General features: G+C 35.3%; 2 protein-coding genes across 7 annotated transcripts; one reads left to right on the top strand and one right to left on the bottom strand.

Annotated features, from left to right (window-relative positions):
- The first annotated feature begins 325 nt into the window (after window positions 1-325).
- LOC129301635 (serine/threonine-protein kinase CTR1) lies at window positions 326-8777 on the top strand. 3 transcript variants are annotated; one of them, XM_054940205.1, is made up of 15 exons: window positions 346-1854; window positions 2036-2334; window positions 2431-2575; window positions 3008-3123; window positions 3204-3400; window positions 4007-4465; window positions 4585-4625; window positions 4883-4951; window positions 5383-5483; window positions 5584-5668; window positions 5767-5865; window positions 5955-6023; window positions 6270-6401; window positions 6621-6715; window positions 8281-8777. In XM_054940205.1, exons 1-15 carry the CDS (start codon window positions 1081-1083, stop codon window positions 8375-8377), a joined length of 2778 nt encoding a protein of 925 aa, XP_054796180.1. In that variant the 5' UTR covers window positions 346-1080; the 3' UTR covers window positions 8378-8777. The 3 variants fall into 3 exon arrangements, with proteins under 3 accessions (XP_054796182.1, XP_054796180.1, XP_054796181.1); XM_054940206.1 differs by having other exon boundaries at window positions 352-1854; window positions 3207-3400; XM_054940207.1 differs by lacking the exons at window positions 6621-6715; window positions 8281-8777 and having other exon boundaries at window positions 326-1854; window positions 6210-6350.
- A 736-nt stretch (window positions 8778-9513) lies between these two features.
- On the bottom strand, window positions 9514-14209 carry LOC129301636 (geranylgeranyl transferase type-2 subunit alpha 1). Of its 4 annotated transcripts, none has more exons than XM_054940208.1 (8): window positions 13909-14209; window positions 13657-13819; window positions 13048-13208; window positions 12838-12942; window positions 11280-12071; window positions 11007-11187; window positions 10383-10575; window positions 9514-10063 (listed from the first exon to the last, which is right to left on the bottom strand). In XM_054940208.1, exons 1-8 carry the CDS (start codon window positions 14022-14024, stop codon window positions 9675-9677), a joined length of 2100 nt encoding a protein of 699 aa, XP_054796183.1. In that variant the 5' UTR covers window positions 14025-14209; the 3' UTR covers window positions 9514-9674. The 4 variants fall into 4 exon arrangements, with proteins under 4 accessions (XP_054796183.1, XP_054796184.1, XP_054796185.1 ...); XM_054940209.1 differs by having other exon boundaries at window positions 10383-10566; window positions 13909-14207; XM_054940210.1 differs by having other exon boundaries at window positions 13905-14045.
- Window positions 14210-25904: the final 11695 nt, after the last annotated feature.

Here is a 25904-nt window from a genome sequence, read left to right as displayed (position 1 = left end):
TAGCGCGCGCGCGCGCACATATATATATATTTTAAATACAGTATCAGAGACTGGAAACTTTAGGCGTATATATGGTTGTAACTTATATACCATCGCTCATATCGCACGGAAAGTTAGCCACAGCAATATCAGGCTATTAACAAAAACCAAAGAAGAGCCCGAGCCCTGTGATTCGGACAAGGGCACATTTGTCATTTCATCGTTACCGTTTTCGCAAGCGTGGTAATGTTATATCCCCGAACCCTCCATGTCGATTGGGCATGGGCCTCAAGTTTACAACCTGCTGCTGCACCCACAGAATTCGAAACTCGCTTTAGAACCAGAACACCCACCAAAGAACTCGGCTTTGCGCAATGCGCACTCCCAGTGTTTATGTGTCACGAAATGTATGGCCTACTGTTTGACGTGTCATCTCATGGCGAGGCATGCGCAAATATGCCTTCGGTGCACGTTAGCATGCGCCTTTATATTTTTACGGTTTCCAACGTCCAGCAACATTCCTCATATTACAACCCTTTCTGCTTGAAATACTCAACGTCACGACCTGTCAACTGAAGCTCACAAATATTTCCGAGTCGCTCTCTCAGCGTTTCTCTTTATCTATCCTCTCCACCGCCTTTGATATCTCGACTAGTTAGTTGTTTTAGCTTATTAGGGGAAGCTCCCCTGTGTTTCAGAACGAGATCGTTTCTAAGTCGGCACCTTTTCAAAATTCTTAAATTAGATATCTACTCGTGACGCTTGATTTCAATCCTGGATCGAGCTTCAAGTGCCTGACGATCGGTTCTTGTGATATTATATCAGGTTTTTTTTTTTTTTTGTGCAGGGGCGAAAGATTAGATTGTAACAGGGCAGAAAAATTAGTACATTTTAGATGATTTTCTATTGAAGAACTTGATCGCTGTTAAAGCGGCAGAGGGAGAGGTTGTACTGTCAGTAAGGTTGTGGTTTTAAGGAAGAGGAACGACGGCGGCGGCGGCGGCGGAGAAGAAGAATAGCTTGCACGTGAGTGCGTGCATCTGTGGTTGTAGGGTGGTGTGGGTGGGTGGTTGATCTGATTCTCTCGGGAGGCTCGTGATAATGCCTCACAGAGCGACTTACTTTTTCCCGAGGCAATTCCCGGAGCATGGGTTGGATGAATCTTCGAAACAGCTATTAGATCACGAGAAGCAGAGAATTGTCAACTCCATCAAATCAGAAACCTTTGACGTTGAAAGCGACCCTAAAAAGGCACTTACAACAACTACTGCCGCAACAACAAAGGACGATGTCGTTTTCCCGTCTGGGAAACACTCAGCTTTATCCGACCTTTTCACGGGCAATGACAAGTTCAGGGCCAAGCAGAAGCAAGTTGCTGCTTTCCGCAACTGGTTGATAGAGAAAAAAGGGGATAGATCGGGTCACGTGAAACCACACTCCTGCCGGTTATCCTGTGAGGAGGACCGCGAGCTTCTGCTTCCGTCGGAGTCCGTGCCGCCGCCTCCGCCACCGGAGACAGTGAAAGATGCAATCATCCGGAGTTTTGACCGCCAAGTCTCGTTGCCGAGGTTATCCAGCGGCAGTAGCTATGCTGGGAGCTTGTTCTCGGGGACAACGTTGGACGGCAATTTTTCAAGCGACATTAAGGAGGAAACTACGTCGTCTCGGGTCTCCACCACAACAAGAAGACTGGAGGAAGAGGAGGAAGAAAGTAAGGAGACGTTGGCGCAGAAGTGCAAGGAGAGATACTGCCTGCAGATCACGCTGGCTAAGAGACTCACCTGTCTAGCAAGTCTTACTGCTGATGAGCCTGTGCTTACTTTGGACGCTGGAATAGAGACGTGGGATGTGGAATCCGTTTCTTATCGTCTCTGGGTACGAAACTTACATTTTCTCCACTCTACTTCATCGATGTTATGACGGTGTTGTAGCTCAGCTTAATGCCTTGATAACTTCGTGTAAAAGATATATCAATATGGCCTCTATACAAAACAGAAGATTCTGCTGGGCTTTTATGATTTTTTGAGCATCTTATCTGAGTCAATACGTTTTTCAGGTTAGTGGCTGCTTATCGTACTCTGACAAAATATCTGATGGTTTTTATAACATCTTGGGGATGAATCCATATCTATGGGTGATGTGCAATGAACTGGAGGAAAGTAGGCGGCTCCCACCTTTGATGGCGCTTAAAGCAGTGGAACCAAGCGACGCTTCTATGGAGGTGGTCCTTGTTGATAGACACGAGGACTCTAGGCTAAAGGAACTTCATGATAAAGCACAAGAGTTGTATTGTGATTCAGAGAACACCTTGGTATTGGTGGAAAAACTAGGAAAACTTGTTGCGATATATATGGGGTAAGTTGGAGCGTTCTCTTTTCCTAATAACTACTGGAATCTGGAAATGTTTTTTTTTTTATATTGAGCTTTTTTTTTTTTCCGCAATGTGTGAAGGGGTACTTTCCCGGTGGAGCAAGGAGCGCTCCACAAGCAATGGAAGTTGGTTAGTAGGAGATTGAAGAATTTTCAGAAGTGTGTTGTGCTTCCTATCGGCAACCTATCTGCAGGACTTTGCAGGCATCGGGCTATTCTCTTCAAGGTGAAACATGTTTCCTATATGAATCATGCTTCCCATTAATTCATAATAAAGTGTTTAAATTCTGTAATATACCATTTGGTGAAAATTAATCGGAATTTTCTTTTCTGCACTGATGACATGATATAAGCAATCAAGTGTTTTTGATAGTAATAACCATGTGATATACATGAATGGACATCCCCTTAAATTTGAAATATGGCAGACGACCATATTGATCAATATTGGCGTTCTAGATATTTCTGTCTTAACCTCAGAAGTACAATCTAAATCTAATCATTGCACACATCATTTAGGCTTCATCTTTACACCTCATCTGCAGAAGATGGCTGTGATGTGTTTTTCATCTGGATAATTTTAGACGTGTAAAAATGACTTGCTCGCCTGTTGTCTTGTTGATGAATTAGTCATTGTATTTTGATTATGTAAATGCAGAGATTGGCAGATTACATTGGTTTGCCATGTCGTATTGCTCGAGGTTGCAAGTATTGTGCTGCAGATCATAGATCTTCTTGCCTTGTCAAGATTAAAGATGACAGACAACTCTCAAGGTTAGTGTAGTAGCTTTCTTTGCAGCTCTCATTCTTTTGTATGAAATTTGTGATCATCTCTTTTGAAATGCTTTCATTAGCAGGGAATATGTAGTTGATCTAGTTGGGGAACCTGGAAATGTCCATGGGCCTGATTCCTCAATTAATGGAGCATATGTCTGTTCAACGCCTTCCCCATTTCAAATTTCTCATCTGCTGGAGTCCCACTCTCCTTATATTGATGATGCATCAAGTTCCATAGCCAGTTCTGTTGTTCCTGAAAGTCATTTATATTCTGGTATGTGGTGATTCCTCACCAGGAAAATTGTCAATCTCAAGAAGAAAATCATTTAAGGGAGTTTTAATAGCCAATTCGAAGTTTTCAAGTTCAAGTCCTAGGAATGTAATCGGGATAAGTATTTGGTGAAAGGGCTTTGTCGCCTTTTGTGGTCCTGTCTGAGTCAATTGGAATTAGTCTATATATCCCATTAAGTCCTCCGGTTGAAACAGGCTCAGGATAACTGGTCGTCCAATCCCAAAAAGAAAAAAAAAAAAAAAGTAATTCGATACCAATTTCAGGGAAGAACCCAGACGACTGTAGATATACTCTGACCTTCAGGGTGTTAATCACTTCAACTCATTCCCAGTAGGGCATACATAAGCTTACTGACCGGCTCAAGTGCATATGTAAAATATGATGTTTAATTAAGTGACGCAGATGCACACAAATATCTTGTGTTTGTTTTCCTTGATGTATCTTTCTCCAATCAAGTTTAGTGTTGCATCTTACACTTTTTTCTCTACCAACAAACCGGGGAATTTAGCATTTATCTCAGCTTTAATTTGTTTTCTTTTTTGGTCATGTGTCTAAAGTTGATATTAGCTGTTGTCCAATCTTTTGCAGGCTGTACAAAGAGAGATCAACTGGTCAAACGAACTGGTTTGCTTAAATGTTCTGTGAACTTGAATCAAACTCGTGCAGTTAATGTAGAGGAAAGTGAAGTTCTAGGTTCAAATTTGCCTTCCATTCAGGAGGTTGTTTCTGAAGATCTGCATCCAGCCACTGAGGCATTGTTGCATGAATACCCCATGCATGTCGAGGATTCAGTTGTCATAAAAGAAACTTCCAATAATGATGAGATCATTGTAACTGGAAGTCCAGTGGTAAAAGCCACTTCTAAGAAACCCATACTGGGCCCACCCTGCCAGTTAGAACTAGAGTCTGTAGATAGTGGACTTGAAAACCGTGACCATTTTTCTGCTGGAAACATTCCAAGATATTTGAATCTTGAACCATCACTCGCCATGGATTGGCTTGAAATATCATGGGATGAATTACGCATTAAAGAGCGTGTTGGTGCTGGTAATTTTTCTGCATTCCCTGCTTCTTTTTACTGAATCCACATAAAATACTTGTTATCATGGCCTTATTTTTGTGTCAGGTGATTCTGAAATGTTGCTAGTGTTTTCTTCTTTCTGCAGGGTCATTTGGGACAGTGCACCGTGCTGAATGGCATGGATCTGTAAGTCAGAGTGTTTTTTTCAAGACGTTTCCAATACACATTGAATTTTTGGGGTTATAGATGCTGCTTTGATGTAGCCTGTACTCTGTCCTTTCTCATTCTATATCATTGCAATCAAGTTGATGACGTTTATCTTCTAAGACAATTTGATTATATCTTCTAAGACAATTTATATATTTCTTCACATTCTCCATGTATTGGTTATAATAATTTTTTTCACTTTGGTAAATTTATAGTACTTTACAAATTTCTCGCAGGATGTTGCAGTTAAGGTTTTAACAATTCAGGATTTCGAGGATGATCAGTTGAGAGAGTTTCTCAGGGAGGTATGCATTGTTTATCATATCCTTTCACATTGTCGTGCATTTTCAAGCTTCCTACAGTTTTTGGGTGGTTTTCCCATCTTGATGGGTAATTTTCATTCTTTGATTTTCCTAAAAATATAATTATAAACAGTCAATCTGTGAAAGATCAAACAGATAGAATTGATACATCTGTGTGCCATAAATTCAATAGTCTGAGTTGGCCATGAATTATGACCATCGCAAGTTATTATTTGTGGAAGACACCAGTGAAATTGTATTTGATGCAGCCATGCTTAGAAATCTGCACCTTTGTTCATGGTCTGTGAATCAATAGTTTTCACATAATCAGTTTGGGAACTTTTTTCTATAAAATTCGTTTCTGTTGACCCTTCTATTTGGTGAGAGAAAAGAGTAGTGGGTTAAATTCAAGTTGCTATTCACATTCTTCATAGGTTGCAATAATGAAACGTGTCCGCCATCCAAATGTGGTGCTCTTCATGGGTGCAGTTACAAAACGGCCTAATCTGTCAATTGTAACGGAATATTTGCCAAGGTAAAACATTCAAATCTCATGCAGTTAGCTGAAGTAATCAATTTACTTGCATAAAGATTAGAATGTCTTAACTTGTTTGTTTCTGGTATATTTGCAATAGGGGTAGTTTATACCGCCTGATACATAGGCCAGCATCTGGGGAATTGTTGGATCAGAGGAGACGATTACGGATGGCTTTAGACGTGGTCTGTACAAGATCTAGTTATTCTGTTTTATTTATATAACTATCTTGCAGATGGTTTGTGTATGGGTGTGTTTTCTTATTGGTATATTATCTTTTCAGGCTAAAGGGATCAATTATCTACACTGTTTGAGCCCTCCAATCGTGCATTGGGATCTCAAATCCCCAAACTTGTTAGTTGATAAAAATTGGACTGTAAAGGTAGCAAGAATCAGATCAAGCAGTTTCTTTAATTCTTTTTCATGAAGATATTTTGCTATGAGATTATTTAATTTGCATTTCATACTCAGGTGTGTGATTTTGGATTGTCGAGATTCAAGGCAAACACTTTCATATCATCAAAATCTGTTGCTGGAACAGTAAGTATTTCCTACTTCTGTGTTAATAACTGTATCGACTTGTGTGTTTTAGTTCTCTTTGCAAACTCTCATGTGCTCCACTGCATCTTGGCAGTTTGTTTTTATTTTTTAATTTTTGAGTGGCACCTTGAAGTTTGAAAAGAGAGTTCAAACCTTGAAAGGGGTAATTCTATCAATATTTTGCAGGTTGAACTTTTACTTCGCAGTCCTTCAATAAGAGTGTAATTCTCTTGATTTTATTTTCAGCCTGAGTGGATGGCTCCAGAATTTCTTCGTGGAGAACCTTCAAATGAGAAGTCTGATGTTTACAGCTTTGGAGTCATCCTGTGGGAACTTGTGACCATGCAGCAACCATGGAATGGACTCAGTCCTGCTCAGGTAAATTAATGAATATTAGATGTCTAAGTACAAGCAGTTGAAATAATTTACTTCGTGCGCAATTGATAATAAAGAAGCAGGGTCATTTGCAAAGAATTGTTAGCTTTAAAGTAAAAATAATTGGAAAATGCCTACAGTTCAAACAAGTGCTTGCCAAGATGGAGCCCTGAAATTCACAGATGGGTAGTTTAAAATAATGTTTCTGCTGTGAATTCACAGGTGGTTGGAGCTGTTGCTTTTCAGAATCGGAAGCTTGCTATTCCTCCAAACATCTCCCCAGTATTGGCCTCTCTCATGGAATCTTGTTGGGATGAGTAAGTGTGCTTTGGCTCCTACTTTTATTTCTCTGGAAATTCTAGAACTGTTGTTGAGACTGTTGGACCTTTGGTCCATTTAGTCTGATTTTGTTAAGGAATAAACATGTCTAAGCTTATATATTTGATATATTTTTTTAAGGGTTAAAGGGCGTCCTAAATTTTAAACTATTGCGCGAATAACATTCTAGATTTTAAACTCTTGAATTTTTAAACTCTGAACACTGGAAAACCTGCTATCAAGTTATAAAAAACGACCATTACTTTTGTAGTGTGGGGGCTAGTCACACACTGATATGGCAGTCATTCCTCTTCACAAGTGGCATGCTAGCTTGGCAAATTTTGGTCAAGCCGTCTTCTATCTCATTACACACAACAGTTAACGTCTAATTAGTTAACGTCAAGGTTTCAGGTGCGAATTTCGAAGTTGAGAGAAGTTTTTGATCAAATTTTCGTCAAACCATCTTCTCTCCCATCAACATAACAGTCAACATCCAAATAATTAATTTTAGAGTTTTAAGTGCTCAAGATTTAAAAATTGAGGGATATTTTTACACATTTTAAGAGTTTAGAGTAAACTATCACATAATAGTTTAAAGTCTTGAATGCTTATTGACTCCTTTTTTAATCAAATTAGAATGAGTGGATTTTTTTGCCTAATACTCATCTTGATGCTAAAAAGCATTTTTAACTTATTTTTTAAGTTCAAAATATAGTTTTCCCGATTTGATGGGAGAAAAGTACATTAAGCCTATTGCTCTATGACAATGTGTTGTCAATTATTATGATGTTTTGGCCAAAAAAAAACATATATATTATGATGTAGGACCGAGAAAGTACCTTTAGTAGTTTTTCACCTTGATCTTTGATTTATCTTTGATAATGTTACTGAGACCTAAGAGACTAGCGAACTTGGAATTTGTCAACTCCATTATCTGATAGATTGGAACAGGCATCTGCCTGGGATCCACAAGCCTCCTTCATTCTATCAGCGATGTCCTTGACTCGTGATGAGTTTTTACAAGTGCAATCAAATAAAAGTTGAATTTGGATGCTGTGTGTATGAGTGCGTCACCTTTTACAGGGGATCCCCTCCGATAGTTGTATTTTTTTTTTTTTTTTTGGTTGGGGGGGGGGAGTTCCATTTTTTCTTTTAATGAAAAACTGAATATCTACTTAAAAAAAAACAAAAACAGAGAGATAACAAGCTTACAAAACAAAGCAAAAGTCAACTTTCATCATCCTCCATCTCAAGGAGCAACAAAAGTTGGAGGATAATCAAAGATTTCACACACAGTTCAATTTTTGAATAATGCTTATTTATATTGCGCAACTTTGAGGATAACTTTATGATCAAATATGAACGAGTAACATTGAAGCAGATGGACAGGGGTGAGAGTTCTCATTATCAGCAGGAATTTACGAATACATTGTTCCACATGGGTTAGATTTGTTGGGTCCTCTGTGGTAGTTACTTCATTAAAAAAGAAATCAAAAAATGGGGGGTAGTTAAAATATTCGGTCTTCACGATTTTTTTCTGATTCTTGCTTGTTTTTCTTGTTAGTGATCCCAAGAATCGGCCTTCTTTCTCTAGTATAGTAGAATCGCTAAAGAAGCTGCTAAGATCTCCGGCGGAGATGATAAAAATGGGTGGGACATGAACACACTGCCTATAACTGGCTTTCATATTTTGCCGAGTCTGTTGCCCTGATATGGAAGTGTTAAATTAACAAGTGATCTGAACCATGCAAGTCATCTTCCCTGACCGGCACAACCTTTTGGTCGTTCGCGAGTTGCAACTGTATATCTGTTGCTTCTTCCTGCTAACTCATTTCAGAAGGGCATCAATGAAGAGCCATCAAGTTGAAGTTTAGTCATAACTCGAGAGCAACTAGGTGCTATTTAGTTTATTGTTGAATAAGACAACTCTTGACGCCATGCTGTTCTATGGGCAACATGCGATATGAGGACTTTCGAATATTGTAAAAATTTGCAGGGCTGTAATCACCTTGGAATGCACTATTGCTGTCTGATAACAATACACAAGTGTTGTGCTAATCATTTTGATGTTGCAAGCAGTAGACATCCTTTCTCATGCCAGATTAGACGCTTTTTTCTCCTTTTTTTTCCCCCGGATAAATTTGACAAACGCGAAATAGGGTAGCAACGCTTCCAAGGAATTAGATTCCATAATAATTCACATACACCCAACGTTCCGCGCACATTTCAATCCTAATGAACCAGCCCGGAGCTCAGCTTGCGCTTCGTTCCTTAATGTGACATGGCATAAAACCTGGCATGGTATGAAATGAAATTACCAGCATCACTTCCCATCAAGCTCACATATCCTAGCATCTTCTTTCTCGAGGAAGATGCACCAGCACGACTTTAAGCCATTCCTTCTTCGGCGTTTCCAGATATCAATTCGAACTTTCTACTCTTCCTGTCAGACAGCTTCACGGTCTGTCTGATGGAAGCCGTTTCATTCGACTCCTAAATGGGGAAAGGGAAAATGACAACTGAGGACCTTATATTTGATGCTTTGAAATACTTGGCTTTGGATGGCCACGGTTGGGACCATAAATGAATTTCTGATAGGTAGATATTATGTTCTTTTGCACATTATTGAGATTCACAACGCTATATTCTTAGTTTGTGCGTTTCTAAAAACTGGGACCTATATTTAAGGCTAAATCATAAAACCTCAGTTGTTTAAATTGTTGTGAGGATCCGAGATTCTACCTGATCAATATTTTGAAAATGCTAGCACATTTGACAAGAAGAAACAGGAGCAAAGTAGTATGGAATCGAACTTCTTCGCATGTGCTGGAAACCAAACAGGAAATTGGCCCTCGCCGAGGACGAGTGTGCAGATGGCTATTGGCTAGTCATATCGTTTAACAAAGACAAAACCACATCTTGTACCAAAAAGAGATAAAACCACATCCATAAATGAAATCAATGCAATTCTTCACCATCCAGCCACTTCAGTGTAGGCAAAAGTTTGACCAGAAATGACCTGAACTTGTCAACAGCAACAGCATTTCCTGTCATGTCCAACTGCTTCAAGTTCAAGCTTTTAAATACCAAGAAAGCTTCCCAAATATTTGGGGCATTGACGTCGCTGCTAAGGCTTTCAAAAAGATCCCAATCATACTCTTCGGTATGCGACAGTGGAGAAGAGCATAGGTATCGAGTTGTGTCAATAGAGCGTGACCCTATCTCATTATACGAGATATCTAGCACTTTTAGTGACTTCAGCAGTCTAAGAGGTCCAAGAGCAGTAAAACTGCCAATGTTATTGTGACCCAAGTTTAAGCAAGAAAGAAGTTGCATTGCCTCTAATCCTGTCAAAAAGGTTCCATTTTAATCATCAAAAGATATAATTGTCAAAAATGAGTAGCCCAAGGGCTAAAATGTCATGCAGCTTGAGAGACAAGTTTCCATGGGAAAGGGACACAGAGAGAAGGGGAGGAAAAGCTCAAGCAAGAAAAGCAAAATATTCTGTCGCCAGATTAGAGCCAAAATGAAAAAAGAAGAGGGCATTTTAAAATAAAAAGTATCATTCTACCTGAAAAATAAATAAAAAGTATCAATAGTTTTGAATGTCAATAAAAGGACAAGCAGATCTGCGTCACACAATATTTTTAATACATCAAAGTTTACCTTCAATTGATCTAAGTCCGTTGTTGCTGAGGTCTAGCATTTGCACCCACAATAAACATTCAACAGAACCCATCCGTGACAATGATAAATTTTGTAGGCGTAGACAGACATAACCATCGTTAGTCTCTGTGCTGTTTCCATAATGATGGCAGTATAATAGCAAAGACTCCCTAGCTGAAGTTATCTGCAGAACCTCCAAAACATGAAAAGCTAACTTCATTTTAAAAGTTTAATAACCAAAAAGTTCTAACCAGCACCATGAAGTGAAATAGAAGTATAAACTTCGACTGATTGTTATGCCAGTTGTCAATATAAAATTCATATACACCTATATAATCTCATCTAAGTTAGAACAATCAATTCTATATATTACTGAAAGATAACAAATTAGCAAATGAAAAATATCATCGATAGAAGCATAAGAAGATATAAACCCAAAAAAATACGTAAAATGCTATATACTGAAAAATTAGAAGTCCTGTTCTTTTAATTGATAGCCCAATGCTAATCCAACATCCTCGCTAGCAATGGTGAAGAAATTATAGAACCATGCTTATTTGGACATATTCTTTTGGGATTAATTGCTTGTTCGGACATTGAATACAGGAAAAGGGAACCAACTACCTGCCTCAGTAATACCAGGCTACGTTCATCCTTGTAGTAAGGAGAATGCATTGGATCAAACTTCAAAAGGTCGGCATAAAGTTCAAGAATCTCTTCAGTATAAACCATTCCTTTAGCATGAGCAGATGATATTGAATCATAAGCAGTCAACATTCTTGCAAGGGTAAGCTTCCCGATTTTACTACAACACGCAAGATATAGGATTTATTCAAAAAGGAGAAAATGGAAGGAGAACAAGCTATCAAGGTCAGCAATGTACTGAATTGCGCTTACCAGTCACTCTCAGACAATAAAACTCGAAATGCATCTACTTCATTACCAATAGTCTCTGCACACCAATTGGATGTTGCTGGAATAATGTCACTGCCAGTAATTATATGATCAGACATCATGAAATCTGCTTGCTGAAAATGCTCATATTTTTGGAAATTATCATTCTCCCATGAAATCACTTTTCCACCCTGGTGATCAGCAGGTTCTGTGAAAGCAGTCTGCACACACAATTTAAAGGAAATTTGGGAAGGATGGCCATAATGATAACCACTTGAAGACACAATACCCTCATAATGTCCAATGATGATTTCAATGAGGTAAGATTTTGACAATTGAAGCTTCATATTTCTAAGGTTTAGATGCATAACCCAAACTTGAGCAGTATTTAAACTGTTCGTTGAAAGCGGTTCCCAATTAAGATCTATACTTAGTTCAGTTTTGACAGCTACTGTGGATGAGTTGATGCCTTCAACAGCTTGATCAAAATAAAGAATGACAGGAATTATTCCTGACTCTAATAACGAAGGATATAAAATAGATGAACCATAACCATGAAGGCCCTTATTTCCCTGAAGAGTGATATGAGATCCAGGGAAAGGCCAAGACGATACAAGTGTGGGAGCATCAGATTTCACTGTCTGATCAATAAGCCAAAGATGATAAAACCAGCCACTCTGATCATCTGGATCAGTGAAGAGAGCATTCTGGACCTGATTATACTCCTCCTCTAAAACTTTCTCTTTAGGGAAATATCCTTCAACCTCTCTTTTCATCAAATTAGACAGAAGAACACTGCAATATCCTCAAAAGGATATGTATGGATGAAATAAGTTTAACAAGAACCACATTTTCATCAATAAAACAAAAGTTTTGAATCGCTGAAGATGCAATAACAGTATGGATGTGACAAAAAGTAATAACATGGAGTGAAAAAAGATCGTTAATAACATACTAAAGTATGGTGCGTATAAATCAGACACTTCCCTGTGCTGATCAAATAGCTCCCATTTACATTCAACTGAGAAGCAATTTCACAATGTATGATGTTCATTTAATGACCTGAATGAATATGATTATACTTTAATAGGATACGGCAAGGCCAAGGAATCAATTTCAACACACAGGCAATAAATATATTGATATGAGCTTGTTTGTTTGTCTCCAGTTTACACCCAAAGATGTGCGTATTAGCGATGTCCCAGGCATACACTAGTATCTAAGGTAAAAGCTACTTTTTCTTCACAAATTGAGACACATAATGATATGGAATAAACCACAGATAAACAAAAGTGTTGTTTATTCCAAGACTATTTCTCATTCTCTTTAGAATGATAGAAATAAGAATGAACAAATCAATCTTATTTGTTAAGAGAGCAACATGCATGGTGCGACATTCCTAACATTTCAATTCCGTCCTAATTCATATGCTTAAATACACGCAAAGACAATTGGAAAACAGCTAATGGTAAAGTAACACGATGAGTGTATCTATATAGAAAAACAAAGCCAGCAAGACTGGAATGCCAACTTTAATAAGTACAGTTTTAGATCGTCATACCTACGGTTGTGCCATGCAGAGTAATTGCTAAAGTTTGTTCCTATCATTTGCTCAGTGTAATTTAACTCGTCCTCATCTGATCTTTTCATTAGTGCACAAACGAATCTGCAAGTAAAGTTAATCCAAAAAGGGTGCACCAGCTTATGAGAAGATCATTTAAATGCCATACTTTTGAATAAAGATAGGATATAGAGGGCAGAAGGATAAAACCTTCGGTAATTCCACGCGTGGAAATTTCGAGGATCAGCCTTCTGGAACCGATCCAGAAGGCGTAATTCATTATCCATTGATGAATAACCCTTGCTTAGTACCCATTTCCGATGATGCCATGCACCATAGGACTTGAAATTCTGCCGCAGTGCACTCTCTACCTAAAACAGATCATCTGAATCTTATTAGGATTACCTATTATGCACTTGCTTTTGAAATTCTAGGAAAACTAAGTATTTTTTATTTCGTCACAAAAAAAGAGAGAAAAAACTCTCCCGCCAAGTAAACCAAATTTCTGAAGTCGGTTCTTCAAACAACACCGATACCCACCAAAAGAAAATCCCATTTACAGAATATTTCTAATGTAAAACAAGAAGGGGGAAAAGAAGGGAAAATAGATAGAACGAGAAGAAACTCTAGTGAAAAAATATCCTTATTTGAATAACCTAATGGATAATCATAATATCTTAAATAAACTAATTATCCTAATTAATCATTATCGCATATTCCATCAATTTCCCATCAAGCAAAAGAATGGCGACAGAGTACTGAAGCTTATTTAGAAGAAGGACTCATTAATTTTTGAATCAATAGAGAGTGAAAGCGTACCACTTTGAGTTCCTCATCGAAAATGGATTTGATAGTGTCAGGATTAGACTCGGATTGAGAGACGCGGTGTTCAACGGCTAGCTTTCTGTAATTCCAAGCCGTATATGATTCAGGATTAATCTCCAGCAACCTAGCGCTTATCTCTAGAGCTTCCTTACTATATCTGCAAGAATTCATATAATTCAAATTGGAAATCAATCTACTTGAAATACACAAGAATTAGAGAGAGAGGGAGAGAGAAGAACAACAAACACGCGATTATGGTGATTGGCGAGAAATTGAGACTGCAGCAAACGAAGCTTTTCAGCTTTGGCCGTTAAAGCTGCAACGTCGACTGGTTCCAAGGCTTTGCGAGGCCGACCGTGCATTTTTTGTGCACGGACAAACAGGTACTATGCAAAAATGGCAATGAAAAGAAAGCGAGGAAGCAAACAAATTGGGGGTGTTTTAGGCGAGTCAGCTCTATAGTGGCTGTAGTTGAGGAACGCTAGATTGCTTCAGCGACTTCAATCGTTTGGAGTCTATTCTCTGCATTCAGGTTAGCAGGAAGCAGATCTACCGGTATATGATAACAACATTTCAGCTAGGCGACAACAAATAAAAATATATTCCTTGATTATTTTTCTTTTAATGTTGAATGTTAAAAAATAAAATATATTTTAAATATTTTAAAATGTAATTGTTTTTTTTAGTGCTTTTAAAAAATAATCAATTTATATTTATTTTATAATAAATTATTTCATTAAATAAGATTAAATATAAAAATATAGTGTTTGTTTGAATATAAATAATTTTTATTAAAAGTAAGATTTAATTAAATATATCTTAAGTGAAAGTATAATTCAGATTGAAAGTTCGAGATACTCTTGTAAATTTTTTCCATGCATTGTTTTAGAAATAAAATCTTTTTCATAATAACAATAATAATCATGTTAATTTAATTAAATTGGCATGGATATGCACGTTTTGTATGGGGAAACAGCAATTAAGAATCGCTGAAATAAATTTATATTTATTGAAAATTATTTATTATTAAAATTTAAATAAATACTTATTAATTTAAGTTAGTCTTTTATCAATAAATATCTATTTGAGTTTCAATAACAATATATTTTAAATTTACAACCAACAATTTAAACTTATTTTGTATTTAAGTTTTAACAATAACTATCTTTAATTGGAATAAATTTGCTCCAATTGTCTTAATTGCTATTTTTCCATTTTGTATTTATCCCTATTGCATATAGACTATGGATGCAATGTATTTATTGACTTCAGTAAAATAGCACTCACCTTTTCTTACGTTGCACAAGAGCATTTCCTTACATGTAAAACTTAGTATTATTTTTAATTTTATGGAATTGTTTTACATTATAACAAGATAAAACGTGAACTTTATGAAATCTATATCACTTAATTATAGTGCAATCAACGTATATGAAAATATTACCAATAATATTTGTAATTTATTAAATAAGCAATAAACAAGTTTTACCAAAAAAAAAAAGACAATGAGCAATAAAAATGATATTAACTAATTAAATTCTCAATTATTACTAATAAGGTTTTTGCATGGAATGAAAGGGCGGTAACATATTCCAAGATATGCTCGTTCTCGCTATTTTGTTCCGATCCTTCACAAAACAATGTGTTCCAAGTAACGATATTATACGATATATATATATATATATATATATATTATTTCTCAGTTTTATAATTTTTTTAATCCAGAAGATCCTATCTTTTATTGAAAAAATAACTAAACATACGTATATTTGTGGAAAAAAACATAGATAATCATTTTTTATTATAACTTCAAACTTATTCAGACATTAACTGTTGGCAATCGCTGGTGAAATTTAGTCTGAGTCGTGTCCAAGGACACTATCCATAAGAGCTATTTCGCCACATCGGGTTGACCACGCGACAGTTTTTCAGGACTAAATAGACTCTTCCTTCTAAAAGTAAGGATATAAAACAATTGAAATTTACAGAATATATTCAGATAACTAAACAATGAACTAATCCGACAAAAGAAGAGAGAAAGGTCGAGAGTACCAAGGCTCTCTCTAAACCTGTGGCAAACATTGCCTTTTATAGGCAGATCTCATAATATTGGGCAATAAAACTACCTTAATCACAATTAAAAAATGATTTCAAATAATAATATTGTTTCAATTATATGTTATAAAATAATAAATAGACTTAAATAATAATTAATATTATCAATTTATAATAATTTCTTTTGAAATACTAAAAAATATTTATAATATTCAATAATCCCCCACATATTTCGAAAGAAAAAAAATTTTTCTTGAAAATTATTTTATACAAATAATTTATAACTCCACGTACTAGTTTTCAAAACTTTAGAAAAAATGCCCAATTTGTTTGATACCACATTTAACTCACTTTTTCTTTAAGCTCATTTACTTGCCAAGCTCATACCTTAGTATACATAAACTAAGACCTTCATTTATTTGAGCAACATGGGACTTTCCTTTTTAACACAATTGTAACAATCCTCCACATGTGTCAAAAGGACCACTATCATCTGAGTTATTTTCACAAAAAATAATCACTTTGAATTTGGTGTCTTTCGACTTGAATAAACCTAGATTGATAAAATTTAACACACAAAAAAGTCGGTGTAACTTTGTTATTAAACCAACAGATCTTGGTCATGTGCTAGAGGTCTTATTAGTCAGATTATACTCCCACAATTTTCATTGTTGTTAACACGGTTTTGCACGTTATCGGCCATACGCGTGCCTAGTTTTAACAAATGCTCTAGAGATTTCGCCACGATCTCATAAGAGCGGCCCCACTCCACATTTGTATAAGTGTTTTTATCAAGTGTATCTGTAATGAATACACTATCCATAAAGATTATGAAAAACATTAAGAGTTTTCGCTCAACTTCTGATCAATGCATTCTAGCACTTTTTCAGGGTATATGAAGGGATAAAAAATTCAGTGTTAGTAGAACTAACAAGTGACTTGTTCTTACCCATTGAACCTTTTTCATGGGATCTCTAATCACAAAGATTGGGTTGCCAACACCATTAATTTCAAACAGGCTTAAGTCCTATTGTCCTCGATGTTTCAATAATAAATTTCTTTCCTAGGGGCTTAGTTAACGGATCCGTCAAATTTACATCTGATTTTACATAATTGATTGAAATAACTTTTTCTTTTAGCATGCTTAATTGTATCTCAAATGATATTTATCTATGCCATTATTCTCTTTGCAATGATTATCACCATTTGGCCATTGTTCTCTTTACAATGATTATCGCCATTTGGCAATTACACAAATCATCGACATGGCTTGTGTCGGTTTTACTCATAGTAAGATATTCATTGAGAAGTTTCTTAACTACTTAACCTCATTATTAGCCAACTTCAGATTAATAAACTCTGACTCAAATAATATTTTATTTGGCTGCTGGATTTTTTTCATTTGAATATAAAATTTGATTAATATCATTGTATTGTCTTAATACAATGGAAATCTATTATACATGATACCACCATTTATGGTATCCCTCAAATACTTATTTGTCTCATGCTCTTATGAGACTTAATCTCCATGCAACGTATGTTATGGGATTAATACTTATTAATGCAACAAACTTTCAAAAATTTGTGCATACACAAATTGAGCAACAAAAATATATCATTCATTTTTTTAAATGACATATCAACCTGATAAGAATTCATTGACACTATGTGTCAGTTTTACACAATAAAATAATTACTTAGATGATCTCTAGCAACTTAGCCTCCAATCCAATTTCAAATTAATGAGCTTGGACTCTACTATTCTCAATTCCATATTTAAAAAAAAATAGTTATCTCATAAGATCATAATATAAATCATTATTCATAAAAATGAATATTGATGCCAAGATAATTAAACAGGTCACGTACCTATTTTAAAATACATTTATCTACACTAGACAAATGATGAAATTTATACCACCATTGTAAACTTTTCCCCTCATGCAAATAACAACCTCCTCTTAATTAATCAAAACACAAAACCATATCTTGGCATTTATAAAGTGAGTCTAATTATTTAGTATAACACACATTTTCTTTTGCAATAGTTTTTGCAAGATATCTCACCATTTTAAATATATTTCAATAACAAGAAAAATATTTAATACCTGATTAATAATTATTCTAATTGAATTAGAATTCCATCATATAATCTCTTCCCATTCTAATTAAATTAGAATTTCTCATAATTTAAACTCACCATGCATAAACCCATGCACATAGGCCTCATATTTTGGATATTAAAACTTGTGAATGGATTAAAACATTTTCAAGCAACATCCATATAAAGCAGCACAATTGTGTAAGCAAACACCATGTGATTTCTCATAACAATAAATTTACTACACAAAAGCACCAAAACGTTTATGCTTTAAATAAAACATCAATAAGTGTTGGATATTATTGTGTAACCACTTTACAATAATTCATTCACTTTTAAAATACAATAAACACCACATTAATGTCTAAATAACTGAATAGTATCATAACTAGGGAATCATATATAATCCCCACTTATAAATAACATTCACTAAATTACAAATATTTAATTTACAAAAAAAATGTCTCCCATCAATGGGCATATACTGAATATAATACCATAGAAAATTGCAACATCTACCAATTTATGTAAATAAAGCATCAAGCTTTAATGCCAACCTTTCAGACAACTAACATGCGCATGATTTAAATATAATCAAGTCTTATCATTGATTACTAGGTGCCAAATGACAACTGTGCCTTTCTTTCATTGGTATTGTAACAAATACTAGCATTAATTTTTGAAACTCCAAATGGTATTTTTGGCTAACAATCATTTTACAGTTTAAAGTATATACGTTGAGACTTAATCTATTAAAATTTTCCATTTTATTAGCCTCAATATTTATAAATTTGAAAGCTTAGTATGCCTCTTTATAAACAATCCATAACACCCAACAATTATTAAGGAACCATGAATGCCAAAAGAGAACCGAAATTGGCACTTACATAGGTCATGATTATTGATAACTCCTTAAGAGACATCTAGCATCCTCTATTGCTAAAAACTTTGAATGCATACATGATACACCTAACACTTGGATATAACAAGAAAACTATATATTTGTGCGTGAGGCCTAAATCACATCAATATTATTGAACCCAAAAACCATCCTGAACTAGGTGCAGTGAAAAGCTAACAAGGAAGAAACATGCACTGATGACAAGAGCAATAGGGAGAAATAGCAAAACCGAAAGCTAGAAACAAGCAAAAGTAAGAAAATCATCTTAATGATTTTTTATTTTATTTAACTCTACCATCAGATTTGAACATACCTCAAGACTTTTCTATTTAATCATTATATTTCTCATAATAAAAATATAGTTGAGAATATCACTTATCTCATTTCAACAGATCTTCTCCTCATTTCAGCAATTTTTAGTTGAGAGTGTTCGCCATATATCAAATGCATGGCACAAGGTTGAAGTGAATCTAGTTATAGGGCAGACTAAAAACACACTGACAATTATAATAATCATGGATGGCCTCAACTACATGTCCCACACCAAAACATCAGATCCACTACCCTCAATACCATCATTGTATCCACTCACACCAAGACCTATATGAACTAGGTACTTGTAGGTTGAGCATTTGTACTATTTCCTCATTTCCATTGTTGCTGAAAGGTAACTCTTAAGATTGTTAGCAATCGCTGGTGAAATCTAGTCTGAGTCGTGCCTAAGGACACTATCCTTAAGAGCTATTTCGCCATATCGGGTTGATCACGCAACAGTTCCTCAGGATTAAACAGACTCTTCCTATTAAAAGTAGGGACACAGAACAACCAAAATTTACAGAATATACTCAGGTAACTATACAATGAACTAATCCGATAGAAGAAGAGAGAAAGGCTGAGAGTACTAAGACTATCTCTGAACTTGTGGCAAGCATTGCCTTTTATAGGCAGATCTCATAATGCTGGGCAATAAAACCACCTTAATCACAATTAAAAAACGGTTTTCAAATAATAATGTTGTTTAAATTATATGTTATAAAATAATAAATAGACTTAAATAATAATTAATATTATTAATTTATAATAATTCCTTTTGAAATACTAAAAAATATTTATAATATCCAACATTAACTTGGATAACGTTATTCTAGTGCAACCAACAAATAGAACATAACCATTGACAATGATGTTTGGATTTTTTCTTGTGCATTATGTTTTTAGCGTTTACTCACCCATGTATTGTACGGGAATTTTATACTTTATAATTATTACATTACAATTGAGCAGAATATGTTACGTTCATTTTTAAAATTAATTAAAAAAATTATAAATAGTAATCAATGTAACTTTACTATCATGGATCCATGAATGTGATATAAAGTTTATATGTTCGATGATAAAAACATACATAAGTCAAATTAAATAGTATTCAAATATTATATAAAAAAAGTATTCAAATATTATGTATTGGTGTCAATTTAAATGGTATAATGGAACACTATCAAGATAATTACAAAAAGATCCAATAATCTTATAATGAGTTAATTAATTAAAATGAGATTATTGCATTAGATGTACATGCATGTAGATGTTATTTGATAATATTTTAAATAATACAATAAAAATATAACTATCCTATATAAATACTCCCCTCTTATCACCTTATAATATTTCATTCATAACCCCACAAAAAAACTAATCAATATTCGGAAAAAATTACCCTCACTTTTTCTTCTCACTTAACATAAACAAAATATTAGATATTAAGTCAATTAACTTTATTAACGAACAGAGTATTACCTGCACATTTGTTAAATAAATAATCAAAATAGCAATTGAATATCAAGTATTATAATTTCAAATCCTTTTTTAAATATTAATCTTTTACTTTCACCAATAATGAACGTAAACTTTCAGAATAATTATCGTCAAGTGAAGCTTTATGTCTTTAAGTATGCTAGAAGACAATGTCTAACTGTTGCATTTCTATTTCTTTAGATAATTGAATCAATTAAATCTCACCATAAAATTATTAAACTAAGGAGATAATTATTTAAAACCCAATTTAAATTTAAAAACACGAAATAAGACAACCAAGTTTCATTTAGTATAAAAAAATAAATAATAAATTGGTTGCTGAAGTTTTAATCTACAAGTTGGGCCTTAAAAAAAATCAATTCATGAATACCATCATGGAGCTCTTTATTAGTGAAAGATGAGACATTATTCTTGAGGATAAATGCAGTTAGTCGTTGAAGATTCGATCCGCAAGAAGTTTACTTGAGCACAGCCAGACCATAGAACTACTTGTGGGCAAATACCGATACTTTTACTCATAGAAATATAGAATCCCTCTACAGATCCACAATGGTAATAGGCGTACCAAGACCTAAGAATACAATGATTATATGAGAACTTTAGATGATATTGAAGCCATTGAAAACTATTGAAGATGAGAGACAAGGTGACTTCTTCTCTCGTGCCTGAGCATCCCGCTTCTTCAGAGGAGGACGACCAATTGGTTCGAAGTTTAAAAAAGATTAAGAATGGGACTCCCCGAGCTACGAATAACCTTTTGGAAGGTTATTGGCTAAAACTAAGAGGAAACAAAACTAATGAATGCTCTAGAAAACCTTCATTTGAAGAGAAGCTAAAAGGAGTATAGAGACAAGATGATGAGTCAGATGATGAGATGGAGGATGATGTGATTTCTACATCAAAGGATGGCTCGACTAAGGAGAAAACATCAAAAGCTCAAGAGGAATCCCTGTGTGAAACTTTTGAAGACTCGAAAAGAAACTTTTCAACGTTCACCTTTTCTAGGAGGATGAAGAAACGTCTCTATAAGGCATGGAAAGAGGTAGTTATAGTAAAATTGCTAGGTAGGAGTATTGGTTATAAAGCTTTGGAGAAACATTTGCAGACTCTATAGGTAAAGAAGGGAGTTGTTAACTTGATCAACATAGGTCATGGATACTATATAGTGAAGCTATCCAAGAAAGAGGACTATTTTAATGCATTAATAGAGGGTCCTTGGATGGTCTACGACCATTATCTCACTGTTAGACCATGGGAGCCGAAATTTAAACCTCAACATGCTACCATTGACAAAGCTACAGTCTGGGTCAAATTACCAAGTATTTTTTTTAGAATATTATGATGAGGAGGCTTTGACGTGTATAGGTAATAGGATTGGCACGACCTTAAAAATTGACATGAATACTTCCTATCATTTAAGAGGTCATTATGCTAGAATTTGTGTGCTTGTTGATTTAAGTAAGCAATTGATGTCTGGATTTTTACTAGAAGGTGAGGAATACTTTCTGGAATATGAAGGTCTACACCTCCTGTGCACGAATTGTGGAATTCACAGGCATAGGCAAGAAAGTTGTCCGTCTAAGAAGAATCCTTCTGGGTATAATAGGCAGTCAAATAACAATAGTAAATCTCATATCGATGGACATGAAATTCAAGGGAGTATGAATGGAGCGACAGTTCAAGAGGAGTGGAAGGTGGTTCAAAAGCAGCGGCAGCAACGCAAGGAAAAAGGGAGGATCAGAGAACTTTCCCGGCAACCAAACACTGGTTCTCGATTTGGAGTTTTGGCTAATGTGGAAGGAGGTTTACAACACAATGAAAATGATTATACAATGGGGGTAAGAGCCTATGAACAAACGTACGATGCAGTAGGTTTGTAATGCACTAATGATGTACGAAAGACAAGGGGAAGAAAGGAAGTATGGCCAAAAAAGATGATGTTGTCTATAATTGGAAAATATGGTAATAATCAGTTAACAAAATAAAATTATACAGCAAGAGGTTATAAACAGGAAAGCAGAGAAGAGAACGAGGGAAATGATGAGAGGACATATGAGAAAGGATGAGGTTTTAATGCTGACAATGGGAGAGGAAGATGAGAGTGGTGACATGATGGAAGAGATTCACATTCCTTGAGGGACAAACTCTGCATATGCAAATGCATCTACTATCGTTACAAGGGGTATAAGGATTGAGGAAGTAGATCTTGGAGATCCTAAGTTTGGGCCTTTGCTAGATAGCCCAATGAGAGATAATTTTTCACAAAGCGAGAAAACTAATGAGACAATAATGGCTAAGACTCAATTGTCTTCTGGGCTATAATCTTTGTCTTTTGCTCCCAATTATTTTTTCATATAATTATGAATAAAATAATGTACTGGAATGTGAGAGGTGCTTGTGGTAAGGGCCTCATTAGAAACCTAAAACCAGTTATGAATGGGCTTAGGCCCAGTTTATTAATTATAGCAAAAACTAGATGCAAAGAAGAAACACATTTCCAAAATCTCCACTCTTTAAGCTTTGACTCTATAAAGATTATTCCTAGCATTGGTCATTCAGGAGGGCTGGTGGCGGCTTGGTGGAGTGATAAAATTAAGATCTGCACAATTAAGAGGATCGACAATTCTTTCATTTCAGATGCAGTTTCAACGATTCATCAGAATTCTTACTCACAGCCGTCTATGCTTTGCCACATTCTAATCATCGTGAAACCCTTTGGGGACAGCTCGAAGGTTTGTCTACTCACATTAAAGAGCCATGGTTCGTTTATGGTGATTTTAATGATATTACTTTTGATTTTGAACGTATTAGAGGATTGGGGGAAAGTTGTAGGAGACAAAGATGGTTTGGGGACAAATTTGAGTATTGTGGTTTATCTGATCTCGGTTCAAAAGGTCCAAAATTTATATAGAAGGGACCCCGCACTAATGGCTTTCCTTATCTCTATGAAAGATTAGACTGAGCCGTTGTAAATAATCAGAGCATGAGCGCCTTTCCCCACTGTGTTGTCTAGGTATTGGCACGAACAAGCTTCTCTGATCACAAACCCTTATTACTAGATTTTTGTAATACTGGGTCTAGTAGGTTGGGGGTGAAACCTTTTTGTTTTAAAGCTATGTGGCTCTATCATGATAATTTTAAGGATTTCTTAAAAAAGAATTGGGGTAATGAGCCTGACTTGAATAAAAAACTGGATGATTTTGTATGTCTGTGCTTGAGTGGAATAGAGATGTCTTTGGTTTTATAGAGAAAAATCTTAAGGAAATTCTTGCTCGTTTAAAAGGTATTCAGAATTCTTCTTCTTGTCCTTCTAGTTTTTTAAGGAATTTAGAAAAGAAGCTCCAGACTGAACTTGATACTATTTTAAAGGTAGAGGAAATCAAATGGTTTCAAAAGTCAAGAACAAATGGATTGTGAAAGGTGATAGGAATACCCGTTACTACTACCTCAAGACTACCATGCAAAGAAGAAGGAATAGGGTGGTGGAACTTAAGGACAATGAAAGGAAGTGGTCTGATAAGGAGGAAGAGCTTTATTGTCTTGTTATTAACTTATTCAAGGATATTTTTTTGGCTGAAAAAAGTAACTTAGAGAAACTTTGCACTAATTCAAAATTTCCTGCAATAAATTGTTTGAGAACTCAAGGGCTTGCTGATATTCCTTCTCAAGAAGAGGTTAAGAAGTTTCTCTTCTCTATAGGTCCTTATAAGGCTCCTGGGTTTGATCGTCATGCCCCTATCTTTTTCCAGGCTAACTGGGATATTATAGGGAATTCATTCTATAATTTTGTTCAAGCAGTTTTTGAAGGAAGTATTTCTATAAAAGAGGCGAATAAAACTCTGATTTCTCTTATTCTAAAGAGAGAAAATCTTGCTATGGTAACCCACTTTCACCCAATATCTTTGTGCTCTGTGCATTATAAATGTGTGGTAAAAATTTTCACTAATCATCTAAGGAGTTTGATGGAGGATTTAATCTTACCATTCCAAGCTAGCTTTGTATCGGGTAGACATATCCAGGATAATCTAGTTATTAGGCAGGAAATTATGCATATTGTAAAGAAAAAGAAAGGATGAAGAGGCCTTATTGCTATGAAGATAGACTTAGAAAAAGCCTATGATAGAATTAATTGGGATTTTTTACAACAAGTTCTATTAGAGGCTGGGTTGAATAATAATTTTATTATACTAGTTATGCATTATGTCTCTACAATGTCATACAATGTTTTATGGAATGGTATGCAATCAGAATATTTTTTCCCCAAGCGGGGACTAAGACAAGGAGACCCCATCTCTCCTTTCCTCTTTGTACTTTGCATGGACAAATTGTCTCATCTAATTTCAGATGCTATTAATTGTAAAAAGTGGAAGCCTATTTATGTTACTCGTTCAGGTCCCTCTATCTCACACTTAATGTTTGCAAATGACCTTTTGCTTTTTGGTGAAGCCTCTGAGGAACAAGTGCTCACCATGATGAAGTGTGTGAATAGGTTCTGTAGTGTATCTGGGGAGAAAGTCAATACTGGTAAGTCTTCAATTTTCTTCTCTCCAAATGTTAAACCACAACTCAAGCTAGAATAAAAAGTATTACTAGAATGACAATTAGTAATGAGATAGGCAAGTATCTCGAATTTCCTTTATCAAGAACAAAAGGGCCAACTGAAAGATTTCATTATATTGTTGATAGAGTGAGATCTAAAGTTTCTAATTGGAAAGCTAATAGTCTCTCACTAGCTGGTAGAATTACTTTATCTAAATCTGTCTTGAGTACCATCCCTCTATACCCTATGCAAGTGGCTAAGGTTCCTATAAGTATTTGTGAGGAAGTTAAGAGACTTCAAAGAAACTTTATTTAGGGCAATAATAGCAGTAATCATGGGTACCATCCTATTAATTGGGAAAGAATCACCCTACCTAAAGCCTTTGGTGGACTGGGATTTAAGAAATTAGCCTCGGTTAATCATACATGTGGTGCCAAGTTAGCTTGGAACCTCATTAATAGAGCAACAGGGCTTTAGGTTGAATTACTTTCTAAGAAGTATATGTTGAGAGATGAAGATTCTTTGTTAGCTGTTAAACCAAGTGATTTAGCTCTCTAGAAATTTAATTGTAATCAAGCAGATATTGTTAAGCAAGGAACTAGGTGGTTGATTTGAAATGGTCTAAATGTGAGCTTCTTTAACGATGTTTGGCTATTATAAGACAAAAAGCTAAAGGAGCTATGCACAAGAAGATTGACTGAGGACAAGATGAAGAGTACTGTGGTTGAGTGGGCTTCTAGTGGTTCTTGAGATTTTACATGGTTAGTGTAAGTACTACCTTCACAGGTGATTCAACGCCTTATTATAGTGCTACTACCTCTGATCAG

This window comes from Prosopis cineraria, unplaced genomic scaffold (genome assembly GCF_029017545.1).
Source record: "Prosopis cineraria cultivar Desert tree isolate PC_DT_omini unplaced genomic scaffold, ASM2901754v1 PC2, whole genome shotgun sequence".
Taxonomy (NCBI): Eukaryota; Viridiplantae; Streptophyta; class Magnoliopsida; order Fabales; family Fabaceae; genus Prosopis; species Prosopis cineraria.
Note: the sequence above shows the minus strand (reverse complement) of the source record. Positions and strands in the feature narration are given on the sequence as shown.

Coding starts and splice junctions, on each gene's coding strand:
- LOC129301635 (XM_054940205.1), top strand. CDS start 1,081: ATGCCTCACAGAGCGACTTACTTTTTCCCGAGGCAATTCCCGGAGCAT. Junction 5,484..5,583: donor GTAACGGAATATTTGCCAAG/GTAAAACATTCA, acceptor TATTTGCAATAG/GGGTAGTTTATACCGCCTGA. Junction 5,669..5,766: donor TACGGATGGCTTTAGACGTG/GTCTGTACAAGA, acceptor TTATCTTTTCAG/GCTAAAGGGATCAATTATCT.
- LOC129301636 (XM_054940208.1), bottom strand. CDS start 14,024: ATGCACGGTCGGCCTCGCAAAGCCTTGGAACCAGTCGACGTTGCAGCT. Junction 12,943..13,047: donor CACGCGTGGAATTACCGAAG/GTTTTATCCTTC, acceptor CTTTACTTGCAG/ATTCGTTTGTGCACTAATGA. Junction 10,576..11,006: donor GCCTGGTATTACTGAGGCAG/GTAGTTGGTTCC, acceptor CATGTTTTGGAG/GTTCTGCAGATAACTTCAGC.